The sequence below is a fragment of the Ovis canadensis genome, chromosome 15 (assembly GCF_042477335.2).
Source record: "Ovis canadensis isolate MfBH-ARS-UI-01 breed Bighorn chromosome 15, ARS-UI_OviCan_v2, whole genome shotgun sequence".
NCBI classification, from domain to species: domain Eukaryota; kingdom Metazoa; phylum Chordata; class Mammalia; order Artiodactyla; family Bovidae; genus Ovis; species Ovis canadensis.
This window is the reverse complement of record NC_091259.1, coordinates 29446218-29472308: the sequence shown is the minus strand read 5'-3', so window position 1 is coordinate 29472308 and position 26091 is coordinate 29446218. Positions and strand designations below refer to the sequence as shown.

Sequence of the window (26091 nt, the reverse complement as noted above, 5' to 3'; positions counted from 1 at the left end):
GAGGCTTGAAGCGTCTACAGGTGTTTCCTCCTGTGTTGAGAACCCTTGTCCCCCGGGAATCGCATTTCCCGTCGAGCAGGGCCCAGGGCGGACGGAGTGCTGTCGACACCGGGGTGTGGTGGAGAGGCCTGAACGGGCGCCACAGAAAACCCGGAGCTTTCCAGGGGGTCTCAGGGCCCCTCGCGGGGGCGGAGGGGGGGACACGGCTGGACACACCTGCTCACGGAGTGCACACTCGTGCACACTCACGCACCCTTGCCCATGCCCCGCGCACCCACGAGGCCCACTCTGCAGGCCTCGTCCCGGCGCCCAAGGCCTCCCGGGCCCGGCCGTCGTGCAGATGCGGCCGGCGGGCCGCGAGCAAGCGTGACGGGGTGGCCGCCGGTGGCCCGCGAGGGCGCGCGGGCGGGTGAGGGCGCCCCACCGGCCAAGAGCCGGGCAGCGCCCGGGTGGGAGGATGTGATGACGCGGTGCCCCCGCAGCGGGAACTCGGCCTTTAAAAGCTGAGGAAGCAGCCTCCGAGCAGGCGGTGGCTCCACTGGAGGCAAGCACACCGGGTCTCACATTAAAGAAGCCAAACTGTCTGCTTCAAAGAGAAAAGGCAACATCCTGTCGCAGGCCATGCTCTGGCAGAAACGTAAGTGGTTTGGCCCGTGGCTGCCGGAGCCGTGTCAGCGAGGGAGGGCCCGGGCTCCAGCAGGCAGCCTGAGCCGGGAGGTGCTGGGGTGACAGGCAGTGGGTCCCCGTTCCCAGCCAGGGCGGCAGAAGGGCGAGGTGGGCGAGATGGAGCCCAGTGGAGAAACCGACCTGTCAGAGGTGATGCTGATTTTCCAGGTTGGAGGGGAACGAACGAGTGTTCCAAGGTGGGACAGCTCATCCTCTCTCCCACACGAATCACTGTGGTGAACAAAGGGCAGCTGATGATTCACCGAACAAAATTTGGAGGGGAAGGCAGTGCAGCGGTTTACCTGAGTGGCTTTCCTTTTATAAACAGCTACTCTTCAGCCTGTTGTTCAGTTCCGTGGGCACGTTCCTCTCTGGGTTAGTGAGCTTTCTGCCAAAGTCACAATGTGTCGCTGACTGCATGGGGAGGATGTGGAAACTTGGCTTGTCAAGCCTGTCCTCCACTGCTCTCCTATCTTGCCTCCCATCATTCTTCGCCTCCTGTGGCAAGGCTCCTGGGTTCCTGCGCAAGGGGGCGCGGGTTTACCGGGAACCCTAGTGTTTATCCCTGGAGTTGGATGGAACATCTGTGAACTTTATTTTCCACATGTGGGACTGAACAGACACTCCTGTTATTAATAATTGAAGTCACACAGAGTTTTTCGGCAGCATTCCTTTCTCAGAAAAACAGTCAGCTCAATAGCCTCATGAGAGCTGAACCCTCCTGGGGCTCTCAAGAAAGAGGTACCAAAAATTTGCTCTGTCTTTTTAGAGGTCCTTAGGTCTTTAAAATGCCTTTTAATGAATTCAGGTACACCCTACCACAAGCGAACTTAATACAAAAGAACCTAGGTTTACAGAAAAAGATAAATTAGGGAGCTTTATTTTTTACACAAGATAGTCTATTGGAGCCCTTGAAGTTCTGAAAACATACCTTCATTTAGACATAGCTTACAGTCACTTTATCAGCAGCTCATTGTTTCCTTTATTTCTTGTGTAAATTCTCCAAGAGTTGAGCTTGTTAATGTGTAATGTGAAGGAATGATTTCAAAGTTTCTGAGATTGTGAAGTCTCATCATTGTTTGATGTTGGCAAGATGCAGTTTTTTTTTTTTCTTCAATGAAAAGAAGTGAATTCTAATTTGGGTTTAAGAATGATAGAAACCTTCCAAGATACCTAGGGATATTCTAGTATGGATAGTGGCTATTGTTCCCAGAAGAAGGATCGAGCAAGATGCTCCCCTTCGGGGGCAAAGGCAGACGGCCCTGTGGAATGCGTTAATGGTGGCAGGTGGGCAATGATGTCCCTCCTGGGAGCTACTGAGTCTCCGTATGCCCTGACCCTGACCCTTAGAGCTCAGTCTGTGGGTTTTATGTGACCCCTGCAGGGACTTCTGCCTTAGTTCCTACCTGCTCAGAGCAAGTCACTTTCTTCTTTTTAACCCTCAGGTTTCTCATATGTAAAATAGGGTAAAAATGATAGCCACCGGTTCCACAGAGCTACCCTTAGTAAGCTGAGATGCTGCGGAGATGATGTTGTCTGCTGTGGTTCTGCTTCAGTGCCTGAGATATGGGTTGCTTCCTTGTGTACATGAGCTGCCATATTTCCCACTCTTGGTTACACACTGCCTTTTTCCTTCTATAACTTCTCCTAAGAGATTAACAGTTTCGTTTTAAAGGGGATGCTAGAGGCGTGTTTCCTGCTCACTCCCTGGAGGTCAGTCAGGTGCAGCAAAACTCCATCCCCAGGGAGACCACGTTGTAAGTTCACCCTCGGAATACCTGTGAATGATTCTACATGTTCAGATGTATGTAATCAAAATTCTTATTAATTGCTCTTTGGCACTTTAAAGGAAATTAGGAAAGGCCCTGGGCACTGGACCCACCCCCTTACCCCAAGTGAGGCCCTTGTCTAGGGCACTGAGGGTACCTGGGTGACTAAACCCTGTGGGAAAACCAGTAAAAACAGGGCAGCATTGTCAGCCCACTAGAATCACCTGATAGAAGGTCAGAATTTGAAATCAGACACCAAGAGTGCTGAAAAGGCACTTTCTTTTTTCAGAAAACACCCTCGAGGCATGAGCTGAAATGACTGTATTATGGGGTTCTGGAAAGGGTTAAGAAAACATTCACTTTGTAGATGTTGTTTCCTCCCTGCTTGGCCCATGACCCCTGTTTGCAGCCTAACTGTGAAGATGGGCTTTGGTTCAGATCAGCTGCTAACTGTAGGCACACAGAGGCAGAAATCTTCAAGCCACAGCCATGAATTTGCGATTTGCTTGACTGGTCAGTTGAACAAAGAAGTCATGCTCCCTGCAGATCCACTTGCTGTTCCTTCCCCTCAGGTTCTGCACTGAGTCCAGCAGGTCCTGCATGGATGTGAAACACTGACATCTACCCAGCAAGAAGCCCTTCTTAAGGCCAACTAGTAACAGTGCTGTAGAAACAACAGGCACGATGGGGTGAGACAGGCCTGGGTTTGAAAGTCGTCTCTGCAGCTTAATGATTTAACCTTTTCACATTCTTACAAATCTGGAAAATGGGGTTCTAATGGCTGCCTTACAAGGTTTTTGTCAGAACAAAAGTAGAGAATAGGGAAAGTGTCATCAAGTCTCCTGAGTATTAATGACAGTGGTATGAGAGCACCATCCCTCCTGGGACACCTCCCGTGGGCCCATCTTGGGTAATTTAGGGTTATGCCAAATCTTTTCCAGTCATTTTCCACACTTTGATTAGAATAGTTAAAAGGCATATCAAAAGATTTTTGATTGATAGGACCTACATACAGTTTTCCAAGGGTCTAAATCAGACAGGGGTCTGCAACTGTGGCCTCAGTGGCAAATCAGTCCCACAACCTATTTTTGTAAATAAAAACTGATTGGGGTATGGCCATATCTATTCATTTACATATTGTCTAGGGTTGCTTCTGTTCTTGATACAATGAAAGAGTAGAGTAGGTGCCCCAGAGACCATATGGCCTGCAAAAAACATAACTATCTGGCCCTTTAAAATAAGGTTTTCTGGCCTCTGGGTTTAAAATAACTTGGGTAGTACTTTAGGTATTCATTTTTCTGAGTTACTGGGGCCTTGCACAATGATAACACCCATGGGAGATAAAGCTAACAGTTAATTGATGATATGATTTACACAATGCTGAAAAGTTTGACTTGGTTGACTTCTTAAAGGCGATGGGACTGTGTATAGTAGACTCAACACTGCTTGTTAGAAAATGAATGAATTGAATGACTTTTTAAAAATTGTTATTCATGTTAGAGAAGGATCTGCATTATAACAAAAGAATGGCTTGACTGCTTTTCTTTGAACTGACTGCTTGACTTGATGTCCTATAGATTTGGTTTTGATGTTCCTTCATTGTAGTGCTCAAGGAGGCATCTTAAGCACAGGGCATACTTCTTATGAAATTATTATGGCATGAATATTTACTTTCAGATAATTTGAACAGAGATTCACCAAATAGATAAATTCAGATCTCAAAATTCTCCGTAATATAGAATTCTATACTTTACTCCAAGCTTCCTCTAAATAGCCAACTTTTTGAGAGCAGTTAAAAGTACAGTTAAAGATAAGAAAAACTTGTTATATACATATAGTATTTGGAACTCTCCTGCATAAATTCAGATGAACTTATAACTAGGAGTAATTTAGGTCTGTGGACTGCTTCTAATATTTCTATTCTGGTACAACTTTAGTAATATGCCTAATAAACACCCTTGCTTCTTACCAAGTTTATCTGTTGATTCAGTGGTTCTTGTTGATAAAGACAATTAGGATGCAAAAGATGGTCAAGAATTCACTGCACAGGAAGAGGTGAAATACGTGACATACATCAGCTAAACATACAGATTAATCAGTGGAAGAGCTGTTGTCTTCAAGGTGGACACTTTACTTCTTCTCCCTATATTAACTAGATAAGAAGGCCAACCTTATTCCCCTCTACAGCTCCAAAGTTCTTGAGTCCGAGATTTTGAAAGCTCTCTTCTGGTTCAAAGCTGCATATCTGGTCTGTTGTGAGGCACAAAAAAGAATCAAGGTTGTCCACACTTACTAGCTAAATACCTGGGCATTTAATTCACTCAGAAGTCCTGTAAATTTGGGGGTTTAAACATTCTTATTACAAAGTAAAGATATTAGGTTGTTTTTCACCTTCTAGTTTATTTCTAAAGTAGCTTATTTCCCACCAAATGAAGCTGTCCACCAATTTCTCACTTTGAGCCAAACAACCAAAGTTGGCTAATTGATCACTAGCCAACCAATGTTGCTAAGTGTGACCATTAACATAATTTTCAGCTATATGAAATGCTTAACAACATTGTGGTTTTCTCATTTTTGTAGAAAAACTGCCTGATAAGAGTGGGCCCGCCTGGGATGGAGAGACCTCCTCTGACCTCTTGTCTTGGTTGTATGTTGTTGCTGTTGTTCAGTTGTGTCTGACTCTTTGTGACCTCATGGGCTGCAGCATGCCGGGTCTCCCTGTCCCTCACTAGTTGTATGAGGTTATGGCAAAAATTATTCTTGCAGGAAGGAGACTTGGGTTCCACTTTCCAGTCTCTGGATAATTAGGTGTGGGGGCTTAGAGAATGCCACCTAACTGCTCTGGGTTGCAAGTTGGCCAGCCATAAAATGGAACTTCTCTTTTCCTGGCTGAGGGCAAGGGGACTGAACTTGACTAAAATCCTTTTCCAAGTTGAGTTTCTGAGTCTTCATGAGTACTTATTAAAAATAAATACTTATTTTCAAAAGAAAAAATACGTATTTTCAAATGCATCCCAGGTGATTCTAATGTGCAGTCAAGCTGAGAACTACTGACTCGGAGGCTGAAACTGATGGCTTCTGATATACTTTTGGACATCGCATTACTATGAGCATAGCAGGTTCAATCCTTTTCGTGGAGTAAACAATAGCTGTGGGGTGCTGAGTGCTTACCTGGTGCCATGCTGTCTGTCAGATGTTCTGTTTGATCAGTTTGGATTGCATTTGACTGTTATTGAAGAGACCAGAAAATACATGGATTTGAATAGGAAAGTGATATTCTTTCTCTCACATGGAAGTGGTGCATAGTAGTCTGCAGGGTTATATGGAAGCTGTAAGTGCCAACAGTCTCAGGCTACTTCTGTCTTTTTGGTCTGCTGGCCTTGGCATGTGGCCTTTGTCCTCAAATTTGCTTTCTAGTTGCACTGTAGCTCCAGCCATCACATCTGTGTTTTGGACCATGAGGAAGAATAGGGAAAGGCAAAAAGATCATGCTTCTCTATCATGGCCTCTCCCCACCAACACACTTCTGCTGACATCTAATGGCCACTCCTATCTTTGAGGGAGAATAGGGTCCTTGTTCAGCTGGACACGTTGTCAATCCTCCAAAACATAGGGGTAGATAGCAAGGAAGGAAAGGGCAGGTGTTGGGTGTGGTAACCACCAGTCTTTGCCGCACTTGAATGTATTATCTCGTTTAATCCTCGTAAAAACTTCATGAGGTGGGTTCTGTTTTAAGCTCTATTTCATAGATGAGAAAACGAAGCTTAAAGATGAGTTAGTAACTTACCCTGAGTGCTGTCTTGCTCACCTGTCCTGTCTCTCTACCAAAGGTTCTTGTCTCTGCTCTCGGAAGAAGCACAGGCCTTTCACGTTAGGTAAAGGACCAGGACACACATGCAGCATACCAGCTGGCAAATGTCTGTTCATACTTGGAAAACTCATTTTTGGTGCATGTGTTTCAGCTTGAAGGAAATTAAGTCTTTGTTTTCTTGCTATACTCCTTTACTGGGCTCTTTGCAGATATTTTACCTGCAATAGCAGAGTCAAAGGGCAGGGAAGGACCTAGAATCTCCCCAGAATAACAGAGCCAATGTGTTTTCTGGGCAGCTGTGTGTGGAAGCTTGTGCTAGGAGCCCAGGCTTTTGTCTTCTCAGCACTTCTTTCATTCTGAACCATCTGGACTTTGAAAAACTCAGGTTGTCCCTTCACATTGTATGTGTGTGTGTGTGTGTGTGTGTGTGTGTGTGTGTGTGTATTTGTGTGTATAAATAAGGCATGGAAAGCCAGGTTTAGGGGATTATTTTGATTTAGAGAGTGACAGCTCTGTTCTTTCTTTCCTCTTAATGGTTTTAAAGCTTAGCCCCTGGGGCAGGCAGATATGGGTTTGAATCCTGGATTTATGCCTCACTGGTTGTATGATGCTGGGGAGTCCCTCTACCTTGCTCTGCTGCCATTTCCTTATATGCATGATGGGAATGCAGTTCTTCATAGGGTTGTGGTAAGTGTTTACAACTGTGCCTGGCATTAAGTTAACACTCAGTAGCTGTTAGTTAACTGTCATTATTTTCCTGTTCTCTCTCACGTTACCTCTGAGAACAAAGTTTATGTATCTTGTAACTCATGATGGGGTCAATGGTCAAGGCTGATGGTGAAGCTGGCCATTCTGTGACCAAACTTGAAACTTGGGCTTGCAGTTTCCTACCAGCCTCATAAGGGGGAATGGTGGCAGGCTTGTACTGACTGGCAAACTTGTGTTTGTTTTTTAAATTCACAGGATTGGAATTGAGGTGTCATAATCTAGCTTGAAGTCTGCAAGAAATAGCACAAATGATACCGAAAACTGAAACAGCAATGTGCTGCCTCCTTTTCTTAGTAATGGTTTCATTAGTATCACTTTCTGGGAAGAGCAGGTAGCCAAAGAATTACATACCAGAATCATACTCAGACCAGGTGTTGGGACCAGAAAGGATCTGATCATGCTTAAGAAAAGCTGAATTCCTTTTTGATTCTCTAGCAAGAATCATACATTTAATTGGAAGAGGAGTATAAGGATTGATATGACTTCCAGGACTGAGAAATGCTGGGAAGATAGTGAAGTGAAGGAAAAGGGAGGCGAGAGAGTTGAAGATAGAAGCAAGTTTTAATGCTGGATGAAAGCAATACCAACTCTAGAAAGAAGGGGATTTAAGGAAAGTCAGCCATCCATTGCTCATCCCATGCAAGCCTGCATCCATCCAATAATGGGATTATTTCCAGCTAGAGGCATCAACCAATGAAATAAGTTATCTTCAGCAGGAGGGAGAGGAGAATGGAATCAGGGAAGGTGTCGTGGAGAATGTAGATGGCTTCAGATGTGCCTCCTCCAGAATAAATGGTGTTTAGACTTTTTGCTTAGATTCTGGGGACAGAAGAGGCTTCTTAGAACATGAAATACTTGGGGAGGGAAGTATGGGGAAGGAAACCCAAGGCTCTGTATGTTGGTGTCTAAAACAATTTTGTCGCCAACTCCTTTATTCCAAGCAAAATCACTGAAGAACTCTGATACAAAAATAAACATGGAGCAATTTGAGGAGGATCTTGGAGCTCTGATTGCTCCTTCACCCCCAGACCCCCCAGTTTCTTCCCTTTCTTGGCAGAATTATTCACTTTATAGGCACCTTTACTCTATTCCAGAGTTTTAGATCACAGCCTGACAATTCTGCTGGGGACCAGTCCTCTACTCTTAGCAAGAACCCTGATAGCTGGTGACAGGTCCTTGGTTTAAATACTTCCAGGGTAAGGACCTCACTCCTAGAGAATAGTGAGTCACTGTAGAACTTGTTGTATTAGTCTCCATGAAGCTCTGAAGCCATGAAAAGTCATGTTTTCAGTCTCTGTAGCTACCTTGTGACTAAGGAAGGGGGCACATTCCTCAAAGTTTGACCAAGTGATGTCTTTCCCAAGCTTGTTGTTCTAACTTCTTCAGTATCCTTCACAAGGGATTTCCCCCACATCACAAATTTACCAGTTAGTAAACCAGAGACTTAAAACAAAAGCTCATTTTGACTGGCAGTTACATTCACATCATGTGTCAATTATTAGGGCTACCTTCACTCATGTAGGCTGTACCCAGGGCCACCATGAGCCTTATGTCTTGGACAGTTGGGTTTGACCCAAACAGATAGCTGATGCTGGGTCTAAAGAGTCCTTCCTCCAAGGAAATTGTCCCCACCTGAAGGTCTCAGGAAAACTTTGTTTTTTTGTAGGAATCCCTTTGGTCTTAGAAATCCCAAACTAGATATTGCTCAAATCAAGGAACAAACAACTGAATGTCCCCTCCTCCAGCTTCTAACTATAGGTTTTTCCTGTTCTAGATTATACAGGCAATTCTAGATTCAGGCTTCGGGTCTCAGTCTAAAGAGGGAAGATGTATCTGTCTCCTCTGCTCCAGCTCCTCACTCTGGTCCTGCCTTGCTATAGAACCTGGGTGAGAAGCCTGGGCTGGGTCACCCTGGGTGTGGTCTAGTGCTCCCAATGTGGGTCCCTTCCCCTGTTTTGATCCCTATTGCTCTAGATAAAGCTGAGGCAATACTCACTATGTCAGCCAGAAGTTTGTCTTGTTCGAATAGGTGATAAAGCTCCCCTCTCTGTTCACTAAAGAGCCCTCCCTCATATACTTCCACGTTTCTATCCCACGTATGAAATGTGCTGCTAGGCTTCTAGCCCTTTAAAGATGGATCTGTGACAATTGCCTCAGTCATGGCTGCATCCCTGTCCTTTCGGAGATACATACAGGTAACTCTGTCTGCCACTCAAAAATCTCCAAGGTGCTCCTTCCTGGGGTAGTACTTAAAAATGAAAATATGCCACAAGTTTAATCCTCTGGTGGCTTTGGAATTAAAAAAGATCTTCTGCTCAGCTCCTGATGTCTTTACAAGAGGTCAATGCCAGGATTTTCTTGTCTCTTCTCTATTTAAACAGGCTCTGTTTGCATGTGAGATATCTGATCAATTTCTCTGTAGCATCATTGCTCCCTGTCTCCTGAACAGGGCCATCCTGCCTCTGGGGACATCAGGCCCAAGAATCTGAGGGATGACTTCCAGGAATACAATGAAGGCAGGTTGAGAAGGCCCTGGGTATACTGAGGATGGAGACATTCAGTATTAGGATGCAGCTCGATGAGGGCATGTCAGGGTCACTGTACCAAGGCTACTCTTCTGATGAGTGAAGGGCCACAGGTTTTTGGCTGAGAAGAAAGAAACAGCCATTTCTTGAAAACCTATTACATACTAGTTGTTTGGTTAATTTCATACAATCCTCATGACATTCCTATGAGATGGAGATCATTATTTTCATGCCACAAATGGAGAAATTAGGCGCACACAGTTTACATTATTTGTCAAGGGTCACACAGTGATGAGCTATATTGTCAACATTCTAAACTAGATCTGCTTGAGTTCCAAACAACACCACACCACTTTTCAGTGCCAAGGCTTTTAGGGTTGCATTAGATGCTTCTTCCCTTCCTGATTGATATGAGCCCACCGTTAGAAGGGGGTGGTCTCTGACTTCACTGAGAGCTGTTGTAGCCTGACTCAAAAGGCTTCCTGCAGATAGGACTGTCAGAAAGTTAGATCTGAGACTGTCTGGAACTCCTGAAGCCAGCTGATTTCCATCTTGGAATCTCAGTCTCTAGGTCTGGGTCTTCCCCTAGGGGACTAATCTGCCAGGACAGGATAAGTGAAACATCTTTGGGTCCCTAGGCTGAGGAAGGATCTTGAATGTCTGGGGCTACTTTATTCTATCTGGGGTCAGGCTTCCATGCATGGTGCGGGTTGAGCCCAACCCCAGAACTGTCTCATTGCACTGGAGACAGAACAGTTGTGCTCAAACACTCTCCTCTTCATACAGCCCCTGGAGACAGGGGCCCCCAACTTGCTGCTCATTCAAGCCTGACTGAACCAAGTTGAGGTGAAAATGAGCCAAACGAGCCCAGAACACTTCAACTGTGAGACAGATGCAGCTCCGTCCCAGTTTGTAATTCTAGGTTTGCTTGTGCTATGATCTGATTAAGTCTACATACTCTGCCGGCCTAGATGGTAAGCTCCATGATGACAGGGACATGGCTTGCTCTGCCCTGTTTAAAGAGCCCTCTGCCAGGAATCTCCTTGGTACCCTGAGACATGGTATGTGAGACGGGAGCCCTTTCTGCTCTGGTGACCCCAGTTTCTGTAAAAGGCGGGCAGATGCAGCTGGTTTCTCAGGTGAACCTATCCGCTGTCATTACGGTCGAAAATACCAAAAATAAAACTTTGTGGGGAATTGTGTGGGTCTCAGTTCTCGCCACTCCTCATGTGAGCAGGCTGCCGGTAAGCTTCTCATGGACTTCTCTCTCTCTCCTCAGCTGGGAGATGTCGTTTCTTGTGGGAACTGGCAGTCAAGGGAGTGGTGCAGGCCCAGACTCCCAGACTGGAGGGAGGGAGGTTAGAACTGAACAGGGGACCATTTGACACCAACCTCCAGTGTCGCCCAGAGGAATAAATGAGATTTGCCCTGGTCTGGGAGGAGGCAGAAAGTGAGGCAGAAGTGGACTGTACTTGGAATCAGATGTCCTGGGTTTAGTTGATGACACTGCTGTTTACAAGGGCAGTCCCTGGGCAAGTCACTGAACGTCTCTGAGAATCACTTTCCTCATCCGTGAAAAGGAGGGTGAGAGGAAGACTTTCCTGTCTATTTCAGAAGTTATGGTGAAAGCATTTGTGTCAAATTCTCTGTGAGCCACAGGACATCATGCAAAGGTGAGAGTGGTGATTTCTGAGTTTCTGGGAGTTAAGATTGTGAGCAGGAAACACACAGACCTTTGGGAGCCCTGCACTCAACATACATGAGTCTCCAAAAACAGAGGCCTCACTCTGACACTGTCTCTGGGAGTCAAGAGCAGAATCCAAGAGCCTTCTATACTCTACTTGATCTGCAGGAAGATTGGAGGAGGGTGGACGGCTGGGTGAGCGATGCTGAGCACTCTCAGGGAGGGACACCTCAGCAGTAGAGCCTCTGTGGAAAGAGTCAGAAGGTTCTGACACTAGAGGTCACATGGCTGACTCCACCCAAGGTCATGGATGGCTCATCCACAACTTTTGGGACAATTCAGGGACTTCTGAGGCTGCAGAGTGGAATGTTCAGACAGGAGCTTGGTGAATGAGAGGGGGCTCTGGGTAATAGGGCTCTCTACTTAAGCTTAACATAATTCAGGTGTGGGTGTGCTAAGTCACTTCAGTCGTGTCTTACTTATGCTTTGCAACCCTATGGACTGTAGCCCGCCAGGCTTCTGTCTATGGGATTCTCCAGGCAGGAGTACTGAAGTGGGTTGCCATGCTCTCCCCCAGGGGATCCTCTAGACCCAGGGATTGAACCTGTGTCTCTTAAGTCTCCTGCATTGGCAGGCAGGTTCTTTACCACTAGCACCACCTGGGAATTTGGGAGGAGACTAATCACCCTGGGTGTCCATTCAGTGCCGAATTTAGCTTCCTTTGACGGCAATGGCACCCCACTCCAGTACTCTTGCCTGGAAAATCCCAAGGACAGAGGAGCCTGGGAGGCTGTAGTCCATGGGGTCGCTAAGAGTCGGACACGACTGAGCGATTTCCCTTTCCCTTTTCACTTTTCACTTTCATGCATTAGAGAAGGAAATGGCAACCCACTCCAGTGTTCTTGCCTGGAGAATCCCAGGGACGGGGGGAGCCTGGTGGGCTTCTGTCTATGGGATCGCACAGAGTCGGACACGACTGAAGCGATTTAGCAGAGCAGAGAGCAGAAATAGGGATTACTTGGCCTCTAGACCCCTTGGATCTGGGACTCTACAGTCACCCCAAGTGTACCTTAGGAGTGTCCTTGGCTCCTTTTTTCAGGGTGTTTCCTTTGGGTCCTTTAGGTCTGGCCAGGTCGGGGGAAGTCCTAAATGACTGTGGACCTCCTTATGCATTTTCAATGACCTGCCTATGGTTGCTCAATGAGCTCTGTGGGGGCTGATGGGAATATGCCTCTTAGAATGGGGACACAGGAGGTTTGGGGGGTGGCCGGGAATACTGACCGTTCCCTTCCCTTCTGCAACTGGACCGGAGAACATGGGCTCAGCTTCCATATTTGAGATCTCCTGATGGAGACACCCTAGTTTACACATGAAGACTCACTCCTGTTTGGTGACCAGCAGCCTTCAAGCAACATCAAATCCTAATTCAGTTGAGGGTTCACTGTCCCGCATCTTGTGTACACCTTTAAAGCCACCTTTGTTGTCCATCTGTCTGTTTCTCCTCGGCCCTGATAGTAGATTGCTAAAGTGTGTGAGTGACTTGTTGCTATTTCCTGGCTGCAGGGTCTTTCTCAGTCCAGACATTAGTGAATAGAAAGCCTACATTTACATGCATATGGGATCTCTTTGTTAGCCGATGTTAAAAAAAAAAAAAAGTAAACTACAATCTAGTGTAAACTGGGTGGGAGAACCATTCTATAGCGTGTCAAGTCCAATCTTTGGCCAAAGCCCAAGTTCTTTCTTCCAGTTAGGAAAAAAAAAAAAAAAATCAGCCATTGTCTGTGAATGCAAAGAACAAATTAAAAAATATGACTCAGACCTTCACAACCACACTTGCAGTAGTGTTCAGTTAAGGATATGAATAATCCTTTAGCTGAATTGTGTTAAGCTTTCCCGGGAGTCCTCAACTATCTTAGGTCAAGAACGCAAACAAGCTTCTTTTCATTAAAGTGAAAAGTGACAGCAACTTTTATGACTTTGCTTTTAGTTAGAAGCTAGGTAGCCCTAGGCTTTGAATGCCTTGAATGCCTATTGTTCAATTATTTGGTTTTGGTTTTGCTATAAATAAAGAAAAAAATTATTGTGTTTCTCCTTGGTCTTTTTTTTATGTTTTGAAATATTACTAACGATTCATCAGCAAAAGAGAGTAATATTTACTGTTGTTATTTTGGAGTGATCAATACTGGGTTATGTGTCCTTCTGGGCCAGAAAAGTTTTATCGTTCAAAATGGCCTCATGTGGGTGCATCCTCAAGTTTCAACCAGTCAGTTGTAAATGGGAAGCGCTGTCAATGAGAGATTGTCAAGATGGGTGGGATGGGTTACTCTTCCTGGTTCCCTGATGATGGAAATGTAGGCTCACCCTGAATCCCTTACGGCAGCGGTCCCTACTGGGGTTCAGCTCATGGCCTGGCCCCGTTGGCTCATGGGAGATCTGTGACCGGACAATGGCTGGGAGAAGCTTTCAAGAATATCTTGGGAACTGTTCTAGGTACCTCCTGCCTGAAGAGGGCTCTCTTAAAGCTGCCCTGAGGAGATGCCTGGGTGTTGGCTTCACTGGGACCTACCTCTTTAGTTGTAGCTTTCTTACTGTGGTGTGAACATGGTTTGCATGGGGTCATTAAATAAACAAGTGCTGGCAATTTTGCATGTTTCCTTGGTGATGTTTATTATACCTCATCAAGGAACCAAGGGCCATGTTTATTTAAATCAGTAGAATCCTATGTTCCCGAAGCTTGGTGCAAAGCAAGCCCAGGGCCCACATGCAGCCAGGGTGCTCTCTCAGGTGACCCTTGGGCTTGACTCTGTCATGGTCTGTGCTTTCCAGTGGAACAGCAGCTGCAGGACTCTTATTTTTGTGATGTGGAGCATGTCCGGGTGCGTGGCAGGGGGAACTGAAATAGCCTCTGCTGACTTTTTATACCTTCAGATTTTTTCGTTGCTCATTTTGGAAAAGGGAAGCCCTCAGTGGGGCCAAATTCATAGGTTTTTCTGTAAATGAGTTTTGTTTTTCTCCCAAACAACATTGCCTACTGACTTGCAGTGGTGGAAAGATAATATGGCTGAGCTTCTCAGACTAAACCTGGAGATTCCCCGTGAGAGTCAAGAGGCTTATGTTTAGGTGGAAAGAGTTTTCTCAGTGCTGGACACGTGGATGCCCCCGAGAGACGTAAAGGGTCTTCAAACCACAGGATAAATGGTGAGAAAACGTAGGTTTTGAGAGTGTTACCTGTACCTGCAGTTCCATTGGGGGCTGTGAAAATCTCTGGTCAACTCCGCTTTGGGAAATTGGACTTTCGTCTCTGCTTGTGTGTTATTTTGTTCTCCAGTTTTACATTCCTTGGCTCTTCTTTTATTTAGTCTTATTATCTGAGGAAATTATTTTGATAATCTTAAAATTTTTTTAGTTATTTTATTGAGGGATCCAGAAGACCTAAGGCAAAGCAATTATGACTTCAGAAAAACTTGTTTTCCTCTTCCAAATGTCTGTTTGTGGGCTCATTTCTCATGCTAGTGGCAATAGGGAGTCCAGAGTTTACTGTGGAATTATGGATGGTTATTGCTGCTTCACAAAGGTTGGTGTGAAAGATGCCAACTGCAGGTTTTCCACCTTGCAAATACACTTGGGCCATTGGGGTCCTGTGGGAATTGTCTTGAGGCTTTGGATTCTGATATTTCACGGGCACTTTGCAAAGACACTGTCAGAAGCATCCTCACTCTTGCCTGCTCCCCTGACAGCAGTGACAGAATTCCTTGGCAGTGCTTGGGGACTCCTGGGTGGGCAGCCAGGAGGTCCTTGGGAGCTGTGGGAGTTTCGTGACTGCAGTAGGAAGAGGCGGGGACCTTGAAACTGCTCTCCAGATGGTGTTGTTCCAGGGCACACCTGTTGACACTGTGGGTTCTGAGGAAGTCCAGACCTCAGAGTGTGATGACCTCTGCTCGCAGCAGCTCCCCAAGCCCTCTTTGTTCATTGATTCAAAACCAACAGGAGGCGGGAAGCCCTCACTTGTCAGGAAGCGGGAAGTGCCCAGGTGGCTGCTTTGCAGCCTGGCGGTCCCCCTGTCCACTTCCGGGGAGGCAGTGGGATCCGGAGTCCCCCTGGCCCTTCCCCAGAAGTGTATCAGCAGATCAGTGGGGGCCGAATGATACACCTGTCTGAGGTGTGTGCGTGGGGGATCGTGCTTTTCTTGTGCCCCAGCTGAATGAAGAGCATGACCACAGTGACCAAACCCCCAAATAACTCTATCCGTCAAGTTTCTCCTGAATGCACAAGGCCTCAGGCCGCACTGTCTGCCTAAGAATAGCCAGCAACTCAACCAGAGACCAGTGTAGGTTGGATGATATGCTTGTGAACCTATCTGCTGGAGCTGTGAGTAACCCTGAGAATGGGAGGTCAGAGTGCGGGAGGGCAGGCCCTCCCCCCTGCCCCCTGCCCCGTGTCAGGCCACACCTGGGGCCTGCGGTCACCACTGGCATCTTCATAAGGGGAAGTGGCAGAACTTGTGCTGGAGTGGTGCAGACAGAAGGAAGGTTAGAGGGATTCAAAACACGTCGTTAAGAAGTAGCCGAAGGAAACAGCATGGGAATCACTCTTAATCAGTTGTAGACGTCGTCACTAACTACAAACAGAAACGAACTAGCTCTGTTCAGAGGGGACAAACATGAACAATATTCCTATTTTACTATATCTTGAAGCACTTCCGAGAGAGGTTAAAATTCATGAGCCCTGTCCCAGTGAGTTGTTGATCACTGAGAAGAAGCACAAAGGCAATCAGAACATGGGTTCACAGTGGCTGCTTTTTATGGCTGTCTTAACACAAAGTTCTTTGCAAATCTAGGTTTAATTTTTATTTATACACTGATGTTTGATACTATGGGAGGAAATCACAATCAACATATGGTAATTCAAATATTAATAATAAAGTTTGGCTATTTTTTAAAAATCACCAGCCAGTGCCTGCTTCTTTCTGCCTATTATTTTCCCCACTTTTATTGTGTTAATTTAGATTGCAATAAATTATTCTAATGTCCTCACTCTTTCTTGGATTCCAAAAAAGGAAATAGCTGAAGGAATGGAATGTTTTGTTCCGACTCTATAGGGCACCTGGGATCTGTCTTCACTTGCTGGGAGGGGACCTGCTACAAATATCAATGATGGTATTGCTGCTGCTGCTAAGTTGCTTCAGTTGTGTTCGACTCTGTGTGACCCTACAGACTGCAGCCCACTAGTCTCCCCCGTCCCTGGGATTCTCCAGGCAAGAACACTGGAGTGGGTTGCCATTTCCTCCTCCAGTGCATCAAAGGGAAAAGTGAAAGCAAAGTCGCTCAGTTGTGTCCGACTCTTAGCAACCCCATGGACTGCAGCCCACCAGGCTCCTCCGTCCATGGGATTTTCCAGGCAAGAGCACTGGAGCGGGGTGCCATTGCCTTCTCTGAATGATGGTATTAGCTCACATTTATTTAATGCTTTCTCAGTGTAAGCTCTATTCTAAGCATTTACATGTAATTCTCAGGTTACCTTACCAAATACAAACCATTATGATCCTCATTCTGTCCATGAAAAAGCTTTAAATGGATCATGAATTGCGAGTTTCATTAGAAGGTAACACAAGGGAAAATGCTGCTTGTCACCATGAGGCAGGTTGAGTAGGAGGAAGAGCTTTCTGACAGTAGCAGTCTAGAGAGGAAGGTGGACGTGGGTGGGGAGGAGGAAGGATAATAGCACGTGTTGAATGCTGACCACATGCTGGACATGGATTTGGAAGCTTCCCATGGATTATTTCAGTTAATCCTCACAAGAACCATGTGAGACAGGAACTATTAGCCCCATTCTACAGATGAGGAAATTGAGGCTCGGGATGTAAGTCAACTGAGACCTTTCCACCAGAAACTAATAGCCCAAGTATCTTAGGCTCTTAAGTCTGTGGTCACTGCTGCTTAAACAAAGATGATGGTGCACAGGGGTCCCAGGGTGCAGGTCCCAGGCTGGCTTTCTCTGCTACACACTCCTGCTTCAGCCTGAATTTCACAAGTTATAACTGCTTTATCATTCATCTGTCCCACTAGACTGCAAGAGGCGTGTGGGCAGTGGCCACATCTATCTTCTTCAGTGCTGTTTTCCCAGCATCCAGAAATATTTGAAAGAATAAGTGAATATCAGTAAGGATCCCTTGTTATGACAGGGCATGTTAGAAACAAGATAATAAACCTCTTCTTGAAATGTTAAAGGGAAATCAGGGATGAATTAGCAGTGATTCTAATCCCAGCAGAGCTTCAGAATCACCTGAGTGATGTTTATAAATACAGATTCATAAGTCCACATCAAACACCCAGAATCAGACTGTTCGGGAGCAGGGTCTGGGCATCTGTGTTTTGTATCACTCCCCAGTCACTTCAGCTTACTTGGCCAGGTTAGGAAGCCCCTGTGAATGTATCTGAGTCTGGGGTCCTCAGACTCTCATGTATTCCTGCAGCTCTTGGACACCCCTTCCTTCTTAACCCTGCTTCTCTGCCTGGGCTTCCAGGCCCGGCCATGTTTGTGTCTGGAGCAGGGATGGAGGTCTGGTGCTGGTCAGGCTTGGGGTGTTATCAGCTGGGTATTTACTGAGCAAAGTTCGGTTAGGGCAGCGCTGCAGATCCGGGTTTAATAGATATCTGGGCTTCCGGGCTTTTGATTCAGAGCCCAGGTCCCTGGGCCCTTATCAGTGATACCATGTGAGCTGAAGGCCCAGTGCTACTTGCCTTTCTGGGCTGACCCAGGTCTGCCCTGCAGGGGTCCAAGGCGCCAGGCTTCCATCTGGAAGGGCAGACTGTCACTGCCAGCCGTAGATGCTTTCGACTTGCTCTCCTGGTTGGGGAAAGCCCCGTGTTCCAGCCTGTGGTGCTTCAGTTTCCTGGCCTTGATGACAGAAGGCAGAGGGAACCTTCTCTGAGAGATGAAGCTGGACCCTCTCTGGCCCCAGGGATATGGGTCACCGTTGGTTATTTTTCCTGGGGGCCACAGAAACCCTGGGAAGCACTCACTGCAGCCCATTCTGAATGTCCAGGAAAAGTGAAGGGAAAATGAGTCGGCAGCACATTTTGAGAAACCATCCAACCAATTAATCAATCAATAACTTATTAAGTTTATTATGGACATGCTTGGAGAAGGCAATGGCAACCCACTCCAGTACTCTTGCCTGGAACATCCCATGGATGGAGGAGCCTGGTAGGCTGCAGTCCATGGGGTCGCTAAGAGTCAGGCACGACTGAGCGGCTTCACTTTCACTTTTCACTTTCATGCATTGGAGAAGGAAATGGCAACCCACTCCAGTGTTCTTGCCTGGAGAATCCCAGGGACAGGGGAGCCTGGTGGGCTGCCGTCTATGGGGTCGCACAGAGTCGGACACGACTGAAGCGACTTAGCAGCAGCAGCAGCAGCATGGACATGCTACTTGGGAAGATATGGAGAAATAAGGTATACTATTTCACCTTGGGAAGTTTATAGTCTAGCTAGGGGCATAAGAAATTCATAGCGAAAAAGGGATTATTAATTATTATATAGACTACAGATTTATTTGAATGCTTGTATTTGAATTCTGTGAAAGTGAAAGTGTTCAGTCACTCAGTCATGTCCAACTCTTAGTAACACCATGGGCTGTAGCCCACCCAGGCTCCTCTGACCATAGAGTTCTTTAGGCAAGAATACTGAAATGGGTTGCCTTTCCCTTCTCCAGGGCTTCTTCCCGACCCTGGGATCGAAGTTGGGTCTCCTGCATTGCAGGCAGATTCTTAACCATTTGAGCCACCAGGGAAGCCCCTAATTCTGTCTCTGATTTTATATTAAGCATGTACTATGTGTGTGTGTGTGCTCAATCACTCAGTCGTGTCTGACTCTTTGCAGCCCCATGGACTATATAACCTGCCAGGCTCCTCTGTCCATGGAATTTTCCAGGCAAGAATACTGAAGGAGGTTGTCATTTCCTTCTCCAGGGCTGCTTCCTGACCCGAGGATTGAACCTGCATCTCTTGTGTCTCCTGCATTGGCAGGTGGATTCTTTACCACTGCAACACCTGGGAAGCCTGTATTACGCTTCCCATTTACTGTGTCAGGGACTCCTTACGATACTCCTTTGATAAGAAATTGCCAGTTAAGAGGCACAGAGAGATGTGCCTGTGACTCACCCAGGATCACACAGCTAGAAAGTGTCAGAGGCAAGTTTTGAGGCCTGTGGCATCTGACTCAGAGTCCCTGCTCTTATGCCATCCTCTGCTGCCCCCTATGATGAATTCTAACCTGTCTGGAAGTGTTGAGGAGGTTGTAGGATGAAGCAAAGTCTGTGGGCCCTGGTGGTCAGCGAGGAGGGTTGTAGTAGTAGTCTTGGGTCAGGAAGAATCTCAAGAGGTTGAGAATAGTGAGAGGGACTCCTGACCCTGGGAGATCGCTGGCAGAGATGAGGAGGGGAGACCTTCACAGAAGGTGGAGAGGAGTCTAGACAGAGCTTCTGGCCCGACAGGATCCAGGAGGTGCTTAGTGTACAAAAAGGTTGGGGAATTGGGTTGAGATCACGCTGCAGTGCTCGAGCCTGCATCTTCTGGGTGGAGGGGAGCCTAGAGGGTTTGGGGCAGGAGGGGTGCTAACCCTGGGACAAAGTCCTAGGAAGTCACGTGTGGTCCCGCACCTTCAAGCACAGCTTAGGTGAGCAGGCAGACCCTGGAGGAGAGCGGGCCCCTTGGGCTGGGGGCTGTCTGCACAGGGAGACGAGTACCAGTGATGCTCTCTTTGCAGCCACAGCTCCAGAGCAAGCCCCGGCCCCACCCCGGCCGTACCAGGGTGTGCGTGTGAAGGAGCCGGTGAAGGAGCTGCTGCGGAGGAAACGGGGCCATGCCAACAGTGGGACATCGGTGACACCGACGGCGGTGAGGGGGCTGCTGTGATCGGAGTGTGTGTGTGCTTGTAGGGAGTGGGGAGTGGTCCAAGGGGGTCAGGCCGGGTGTATGTCCTTGCTCCATGGGCTCCTCAGCGAGGGCATGAGGACCACACGTCACAGAGGTGTGGCTCCTGGAGATCCGGCCCAGAGCAGAAGAAGCTGAGTTACTTGAAGTGGGGAGAGAAATCCCACTTGAGCAGCAGGTGTCTCACACGTCCTGATAGGATTTGAGGGTCCCCCTGGGACAGGGTGAGACTGATTCCCTAAGTGCACAGCCTTCTCGCTCAGGGGAAACACCCACCCCCCTGGGAAGTATAGGTGGTGCTGGTTGGGTCGGGGGGCAGGTGCTTGTTCTAACGACGGGGATTCTTGCCCTTCACCCCCTCCTTTCCTGCCCTGGGACCCTCTGGGTGAGCTTCCTGCAGACGGCTCGCTGGAGGTGGCTGAAACCTGGACCCCATCTTCCGTCCCCCCTCTAGGTGGTGCTGCCCCATCAGCCCCTGGCGACCTACACCACAGTGGGTAAGAGCTCCCCGCAGCCCCGGCCTCCTCCCAGCCCCTCGTCTGGGTGTCACGTGCAGCTCTGTAACGTCTTCCTTCCTGCAGGTCCTTCCTGCCTTGACATGGAGGTCTCTGCCTCCACAGTGACGGAGGAGGGGGCCTTGTGTGCGGGCTGGCTCTCCCAGCCCACCCCGGCCGCCCTCCAGCCCCTGGCCCCATGGACACCCTACACGGAGTACGTGCCCCACGAGGCTGTCAGCTGCCCCTACTCGGCTGACATGTATGTGCAGCCTGTGTGCCCCAGCTACACGGTCGTGGGGCCCTCCTCGGTGCTGACCTATGCCTCCCAGCCGCTCATCACCAACGTCACGGTACGTCACATGAAGGCATTTATGCAGAGGGCACCCTTCTAGAACCTGGGCTGATTTCCTGCTCCTGACCTTCCTTGCTGTTGATGCCCAGGATAATCAGATCATCTAAGCCCACCGTGTCCTCCAGGGTGGGGCTTAAGGCGATCTGACACTACAGGCAGAATTCAAAAAACTACCCTGTAGGTGGTTCTCACTCCACCAGAAGCATGGCTTTCTCAAAAGCTGTGTCACCTGTTGCTCAGACAAACCCCATTATTGGGTGAGTGGCCCAGGGAGGCCTTCTTTCACTCCCAGTGACTTCAGATGTCTCCCGTAGAAAGGCTGATGGCCTCCTTTGTCATGCCTTGTACTCCCTGGGCTGGCATGCCCACCTGCCTGCCGGTCTGCCCTATCTGCGCTGCTGCCTCAGATATGCTGAGTCTCAGGGATGGACCTCAGTTTTTCCTGAATGGGAAACCAGGTGATGTTTGCATGGAGTCTCTTGCCAGAGCCGGCCTCTCCTTTCTACTCAGATGATTTAGGGGGTGATTATTGACCCAATAATGGGATTTTTCAGAAAATTTCTAGGCTGAGCAACACATGAGACAACTTTTCAGAAAACTGTACTTTTGATGGAGAGAGACCCACCTGCAGGGTAATTTTTTGAGTTCCACCTCTGGTGTCAGATTGTCTGACACTCTGCCCCTTCATTCACTAGCTATGTGACCCCAAGCACAGTGCTTTAATGCTCTGAATCCCAATGTTCTCATCTGTGAAATGGGAATACTAACGAAAGAGTTGATGTCATGATCAATGGCCTGATGCACCTAGACTGCTTAGAACACTTCCTGGGCTCAGCCTGGTTTCCAAAATACAGAAAGCACTCAATAGATACGAGTTAACTACGATTGCCTCAAAGTTGACCAATAGCATTAACCAAGTGCTATCTTCAAGTGCTGGATAGGAAAGAAAGGGTTTGCTCCCCTAGGAATGGAGGAAGGAAGAGAAATAGTTTTATGTGAATGGTGGCTGTTTGACCAAAGGAATGGGAAGCCCCCAGGTGTTCAGAGGGGAAAAGACCAGTGGTTACAGCCATATCTAGCACCAGTCCAAGGAAGGCTGTGGGAGGCAGAGCAAGGCTCTCATGAGTCACTGCAGAGCCCACCCATGATGATGGAGCTTGCTTTGCCCCCCCAAGCCCGTCTGTTTACCTCAAGGTCCAGTGTTATCCTGAAGCTTCTCCCCTTCAAGCACCATCCAGGCCTGGGTTGCAGGACCCCTGTCCCTCCATGCCCACCCGCTGCTCAGCAAACCAGTGGTGGGACCTGAATGATGGTGGATGGGAAGCAGTTCATTCAACACCCCTCTCAGGCAGCTCATTTCCATATCGGAGGCCTGGGGTGGGGGTGGGAAGTGATGGACACAGTGGTTCCCAACCATTTCAGGACCAGGGATTCTTTTCCTTATCCCTTTCATCAATCCCACCTCTTGCTTTGAAAAGTTCTGTGTATCAAACCAACCATATTTATTAAGAAATAATTTATTTGTCTTGCCGTTTTGTAAATTAACTTATCAAAGCTGGTTAGAGCTAACAATTTCCACTTCTGATCTGCAGGAGATAAGACCTGTATGACGGGTTGATGTAATTCTATCCCTGAGCCAAGATATCTGCAGTGGTAATTGACCTGCCCAGGTGTATGCAGGATTTCCATTTGGATTTTTTAAATACTAGAAGTGATAAGGCTTTTTTGGGAGGTTGAAAAGTCCTCTGAGACCCTTTCCAGCTCTATTATTCTATAGAAAAATACCCTAAAGCCTTGCTGCTCAAACTGTGGTCCTTGGACCAGCTGCATTGGCATCACCTGGGATCCTATTAGACATGCAGAATCCAGGTCTGATCAGACCTCCTGTACCAGAATATGCATTGCAGCAAGGTCCCAAAAGATTGAAATAAGCTCTTCCTCAGTGGTGAAGAATCCACCTGCCAATGCAGGAGACACAAGAGACGTGGGTTTGATCCCCAGGTAGGGAAGATCCCCTGGAGTAGGAAACGGGAATCTGCTTCATGATTCTTGCCTGGATGATTCCATGGACACAGGAGCCTGGTTGGCCACAAAGAGTCAGACATGACTGAACACACAGGACTAATGACTCTAATAGTTTGTTCTCAAGACACAGTGGCCACTGGAGGAAATGTAGCAGGGGACAGAGGGTGATGGGGGAGGTTTTGGCCTCTCTCACACACATCATTCCATGCAAAGACAGTCCTCTCCTACCTCCTTCCTCATCAGTGGCGTCCAGGCCCTGGTTTTGGCAGCTTGAGCTGGGATTTGTAGGATGGCTGCCATGCAGGTGAAAGATACTGTTTACAGAGCGCCTGGGAGAATGGCCCTGACCTTTGGAGGTCCCTGGAAAGGCCACAGGGGGCCCAGCTAAGCAATAGCAGAGAATAAGGTAATGGGAGGCTAGTGGAGCTGAGCTCAAGGGGTCCTCAGAATCCCAAACCTGCTGTGTGGAGCCAGGACAGTCTTTGTGTCTAGGCACAGCAGCGTCCACTTGGCAATACAGCTGCTATGCTGTGTGATGGGCTTGTTGTTTAATATGCTATTTTATCATTGATTTTAAGATGCATGTCACCCCTGCACACACATATTTTGATATCTCTGAAATCTGGGTGCATTTTATATTCAATGAAATCTGGAAAAGCATCTGTTCTTCACTCAGCCCGGTGATGTCAGTCCTTTGGGGAATCTGTTTTACAGATGAGAAAACAGAGGCTTCAGGTGGGGAAGTATAAGAGGGCATATACCTAGTGAGTGACAGAGAAGGGGATGTGGAAGTTTGTCTGGCTTCCCCCTTGGGGGAGACTTTGCACAGGGGAAAGAGCCCTCTGGAGTGAAATGGCAGGACAGGGCTGAGGTGAGGCAAACAGAGATCCCCGCAAGAACTGGGGTGAGCAGTTCCACCCCTGCTAACCACCCTGCGTCTTCCCCATCACAGACGAGGAGTGCCGCCGCGCCCACCGTGGGGCCCCCGCTGGAGGGCCCCGAGCACCAGGCCCCTCTCACCTACTTCCCATGGCCTCAGCCTCTGTCCACGCTGCCCACCTCCACCCTGCAGTACCAGCCTCCAGCCCCAGCCCTGCCTGGGCCCCAGTTTGTCCAGCTCCCGATCTCCATCCCCGAGCCAGTCCTCCCGGACGCCGAGGACCCCAGGAGAGCCATCGGTTCCCTGACCATCGATAAGCTGCTTTTGGAGGAAGAAGATAGCGACACCTACGCGCTCAACCACACGCTCTCCGTGGAAGGCTTTTAGCGCTGATGCCCCCAAGAGCCTCCTGTTCAGCACCCTGTTCCCTGAAACTGGGATTTAAAAATAAGCCAGGGATCAAACCCTCCGATTCATTTCTGCTTGAAGTTGCCATTTCGTAACTACACTTTCTACCCTAAGCTAGAATTGTGAACCAGACTTTCTCCCACCCTCTTGCCCTCCTTCCATTCCTCCCCATCTTTCTCACTCACCCTTTCTTATTTCTTTTTCCATTTCGGTTCCCTTTTGGGAAGGAATCAGGGATTTTAAAGATAAGATTTGATGCCGGGTGTTGCCTAATTTCTGTGGCCCAGGGTTTTCACTTCTATCATGTTCCCTTCCTGAAGAAGGCCCCTTTCTCCAGTGCCCCCTGCTTCACGGTAGCAGCAGCCCCACTGAGCTGTCTGCAGGCAGCGACGTCCTGTGCTTTGCCATTTTGAGATGGGCGGGGTGCCCTGTGAGAAGACCAGTCCTGCCAGCATCTCCAAGGGCAGAACCAACGCTGGAGGCCTTGAGTGTCAGTTCCCACAATTGCTCCTTTGTTTGCTGTTCTCAGCTTTGGCCAGCTCTGCAGTCTAGGCAGCAGGGTCTCAAGACCTGGGGCTCAGCGAGGTGATGGGTGGAGGGTGGGGGGTGGGAAGGAACATCAGAGTGGGTAGGGGCTGGACCGATTGGGGGGGGACAGAGGAGGGATGGGGAGTTAGAGTGCATACTTGGGGGTGGGCGTGGGGGCAGGGGAGAGCAGAAGGACTGAGGAATGATTTGCTTTAATTACTTGGTTATTAAGAAGGGGAATGTACTTCAGAAAAATATAGCTTTAATAGATGGTTTTGCTGCTCTCCTTGAGGACACTTGCAAGGAGAGCTGAGCTTTCATAAACAGAATGACTGTATATGTCTTTCCATGTCCAGACCCGGCGGGGCTGAATGCAGGCCAAGACCCACTGAGGTCATGGTGCGTGGGTCCTGGCCAAGTATGGCCAATGTGCCTCTTGAGCTTCCATGGACCACCCTTCTGTGGAGTCAAGACCTCCCCGCCAAGCACCAACCTTCCTGGGGCTTCTAGAGCCTCAGTCAGAAGGACTGCCAGGTTTCATTTCCATTTTTGTTTTTATTTTTTTGCTGGAGAAACATCAGATTTGCAGGGGCCCAAGCACAGCTGCCACCAGAATGCTCATCTCCCGACAGTGGCTGTATGCATGGGAAACTAGCATTAGTTGGAGGACGCCATATAGAAGTAGTGGACTTTTCTGGGGAATGACATAGATTCGCCATTTAAAATAACATTTTGGAGAAAAAATGCCTTTTTTCTTTGGATTTTTTTCTGCTTTGGGTTTATTTTTGACTTAACTTTCTGGTATCTGCCTCAAGTCCCCAAAACTGATATCTTGAATTGTTTTATTCAGACTTAATTTTTTTAGATTTAAAAGGTTAAAATAGCATTTTAGATAACAAATTCCCATCTTTGTTGGCAGTGGTGTGAGTAGGCAAGAGAGAAGGGAGTCTCGGGCCTGTTTGATCAAAAGCCCTGGTTTCCTATAAAAAACACTATGCAAGATTTTCCCACTTACGATTGGAAGCTTTGAGAAGGTGCAGAAGCAGCCTCTATTAGGGAGTTTAAGTTGGCAAAACTAGCAAAGCAATAAAATCGAATACTTGACATATTTGCTAAGATTTAAGACGTGTTTTTTTTTTTTCTTCTTTTCTTGAGGTCAGATATCTTGATTGTAACCATCCATCTAAGCTTCTTCCTGGGGCTTTCTGTTAAGATGGAAACATTTTCAATAAAGATTTGCTCAGA

The 26091-nt window shown here is 47.8% G+C and overlaps 1 protein-coding gene across 1 annotated transcript; it reads left to right on the top strand.

The window, feature by feature from the left end:
• POU2AF1 (POU class 2 homeobox associating factor 1) lies at positions 1–26091 on the top strand. Its single transcript, XM_069555082.1, has 5 exons — positions 1–637; positions 19990–20120; positions 20611–20653; positions 20738–21003; positions 23983–26091. Exons 1-5 carry the CDS (start codon positions 622–624, stop codon positions 24295–24297), a joined length of 771 nt encoding a protein of 256 aa, XP_069411183.1. The 5' UTR covers positions 1–621; the 3' UTR covers positions 24298–26091.

Bases quoted from the DNA above. Each gene is read 5' to 3' on its own strand.
- POU2AF1 (XM_069555082.1), top strand. The intron at 20,654-20,737 runs GTAAGAGCTCCC...TCCTTCCTGCAG, and splicing joins GGCGACCTACACCACAGTGG to GTCCTTCCTGCCTTGACATG. The intron at 21,004-23,982 runs GTACGTCACATG...TCCCCATCACAG, and splicing joins CGCTCATCACCAACGTCACG to ACGAGGAGTGCCGCCGCGCC.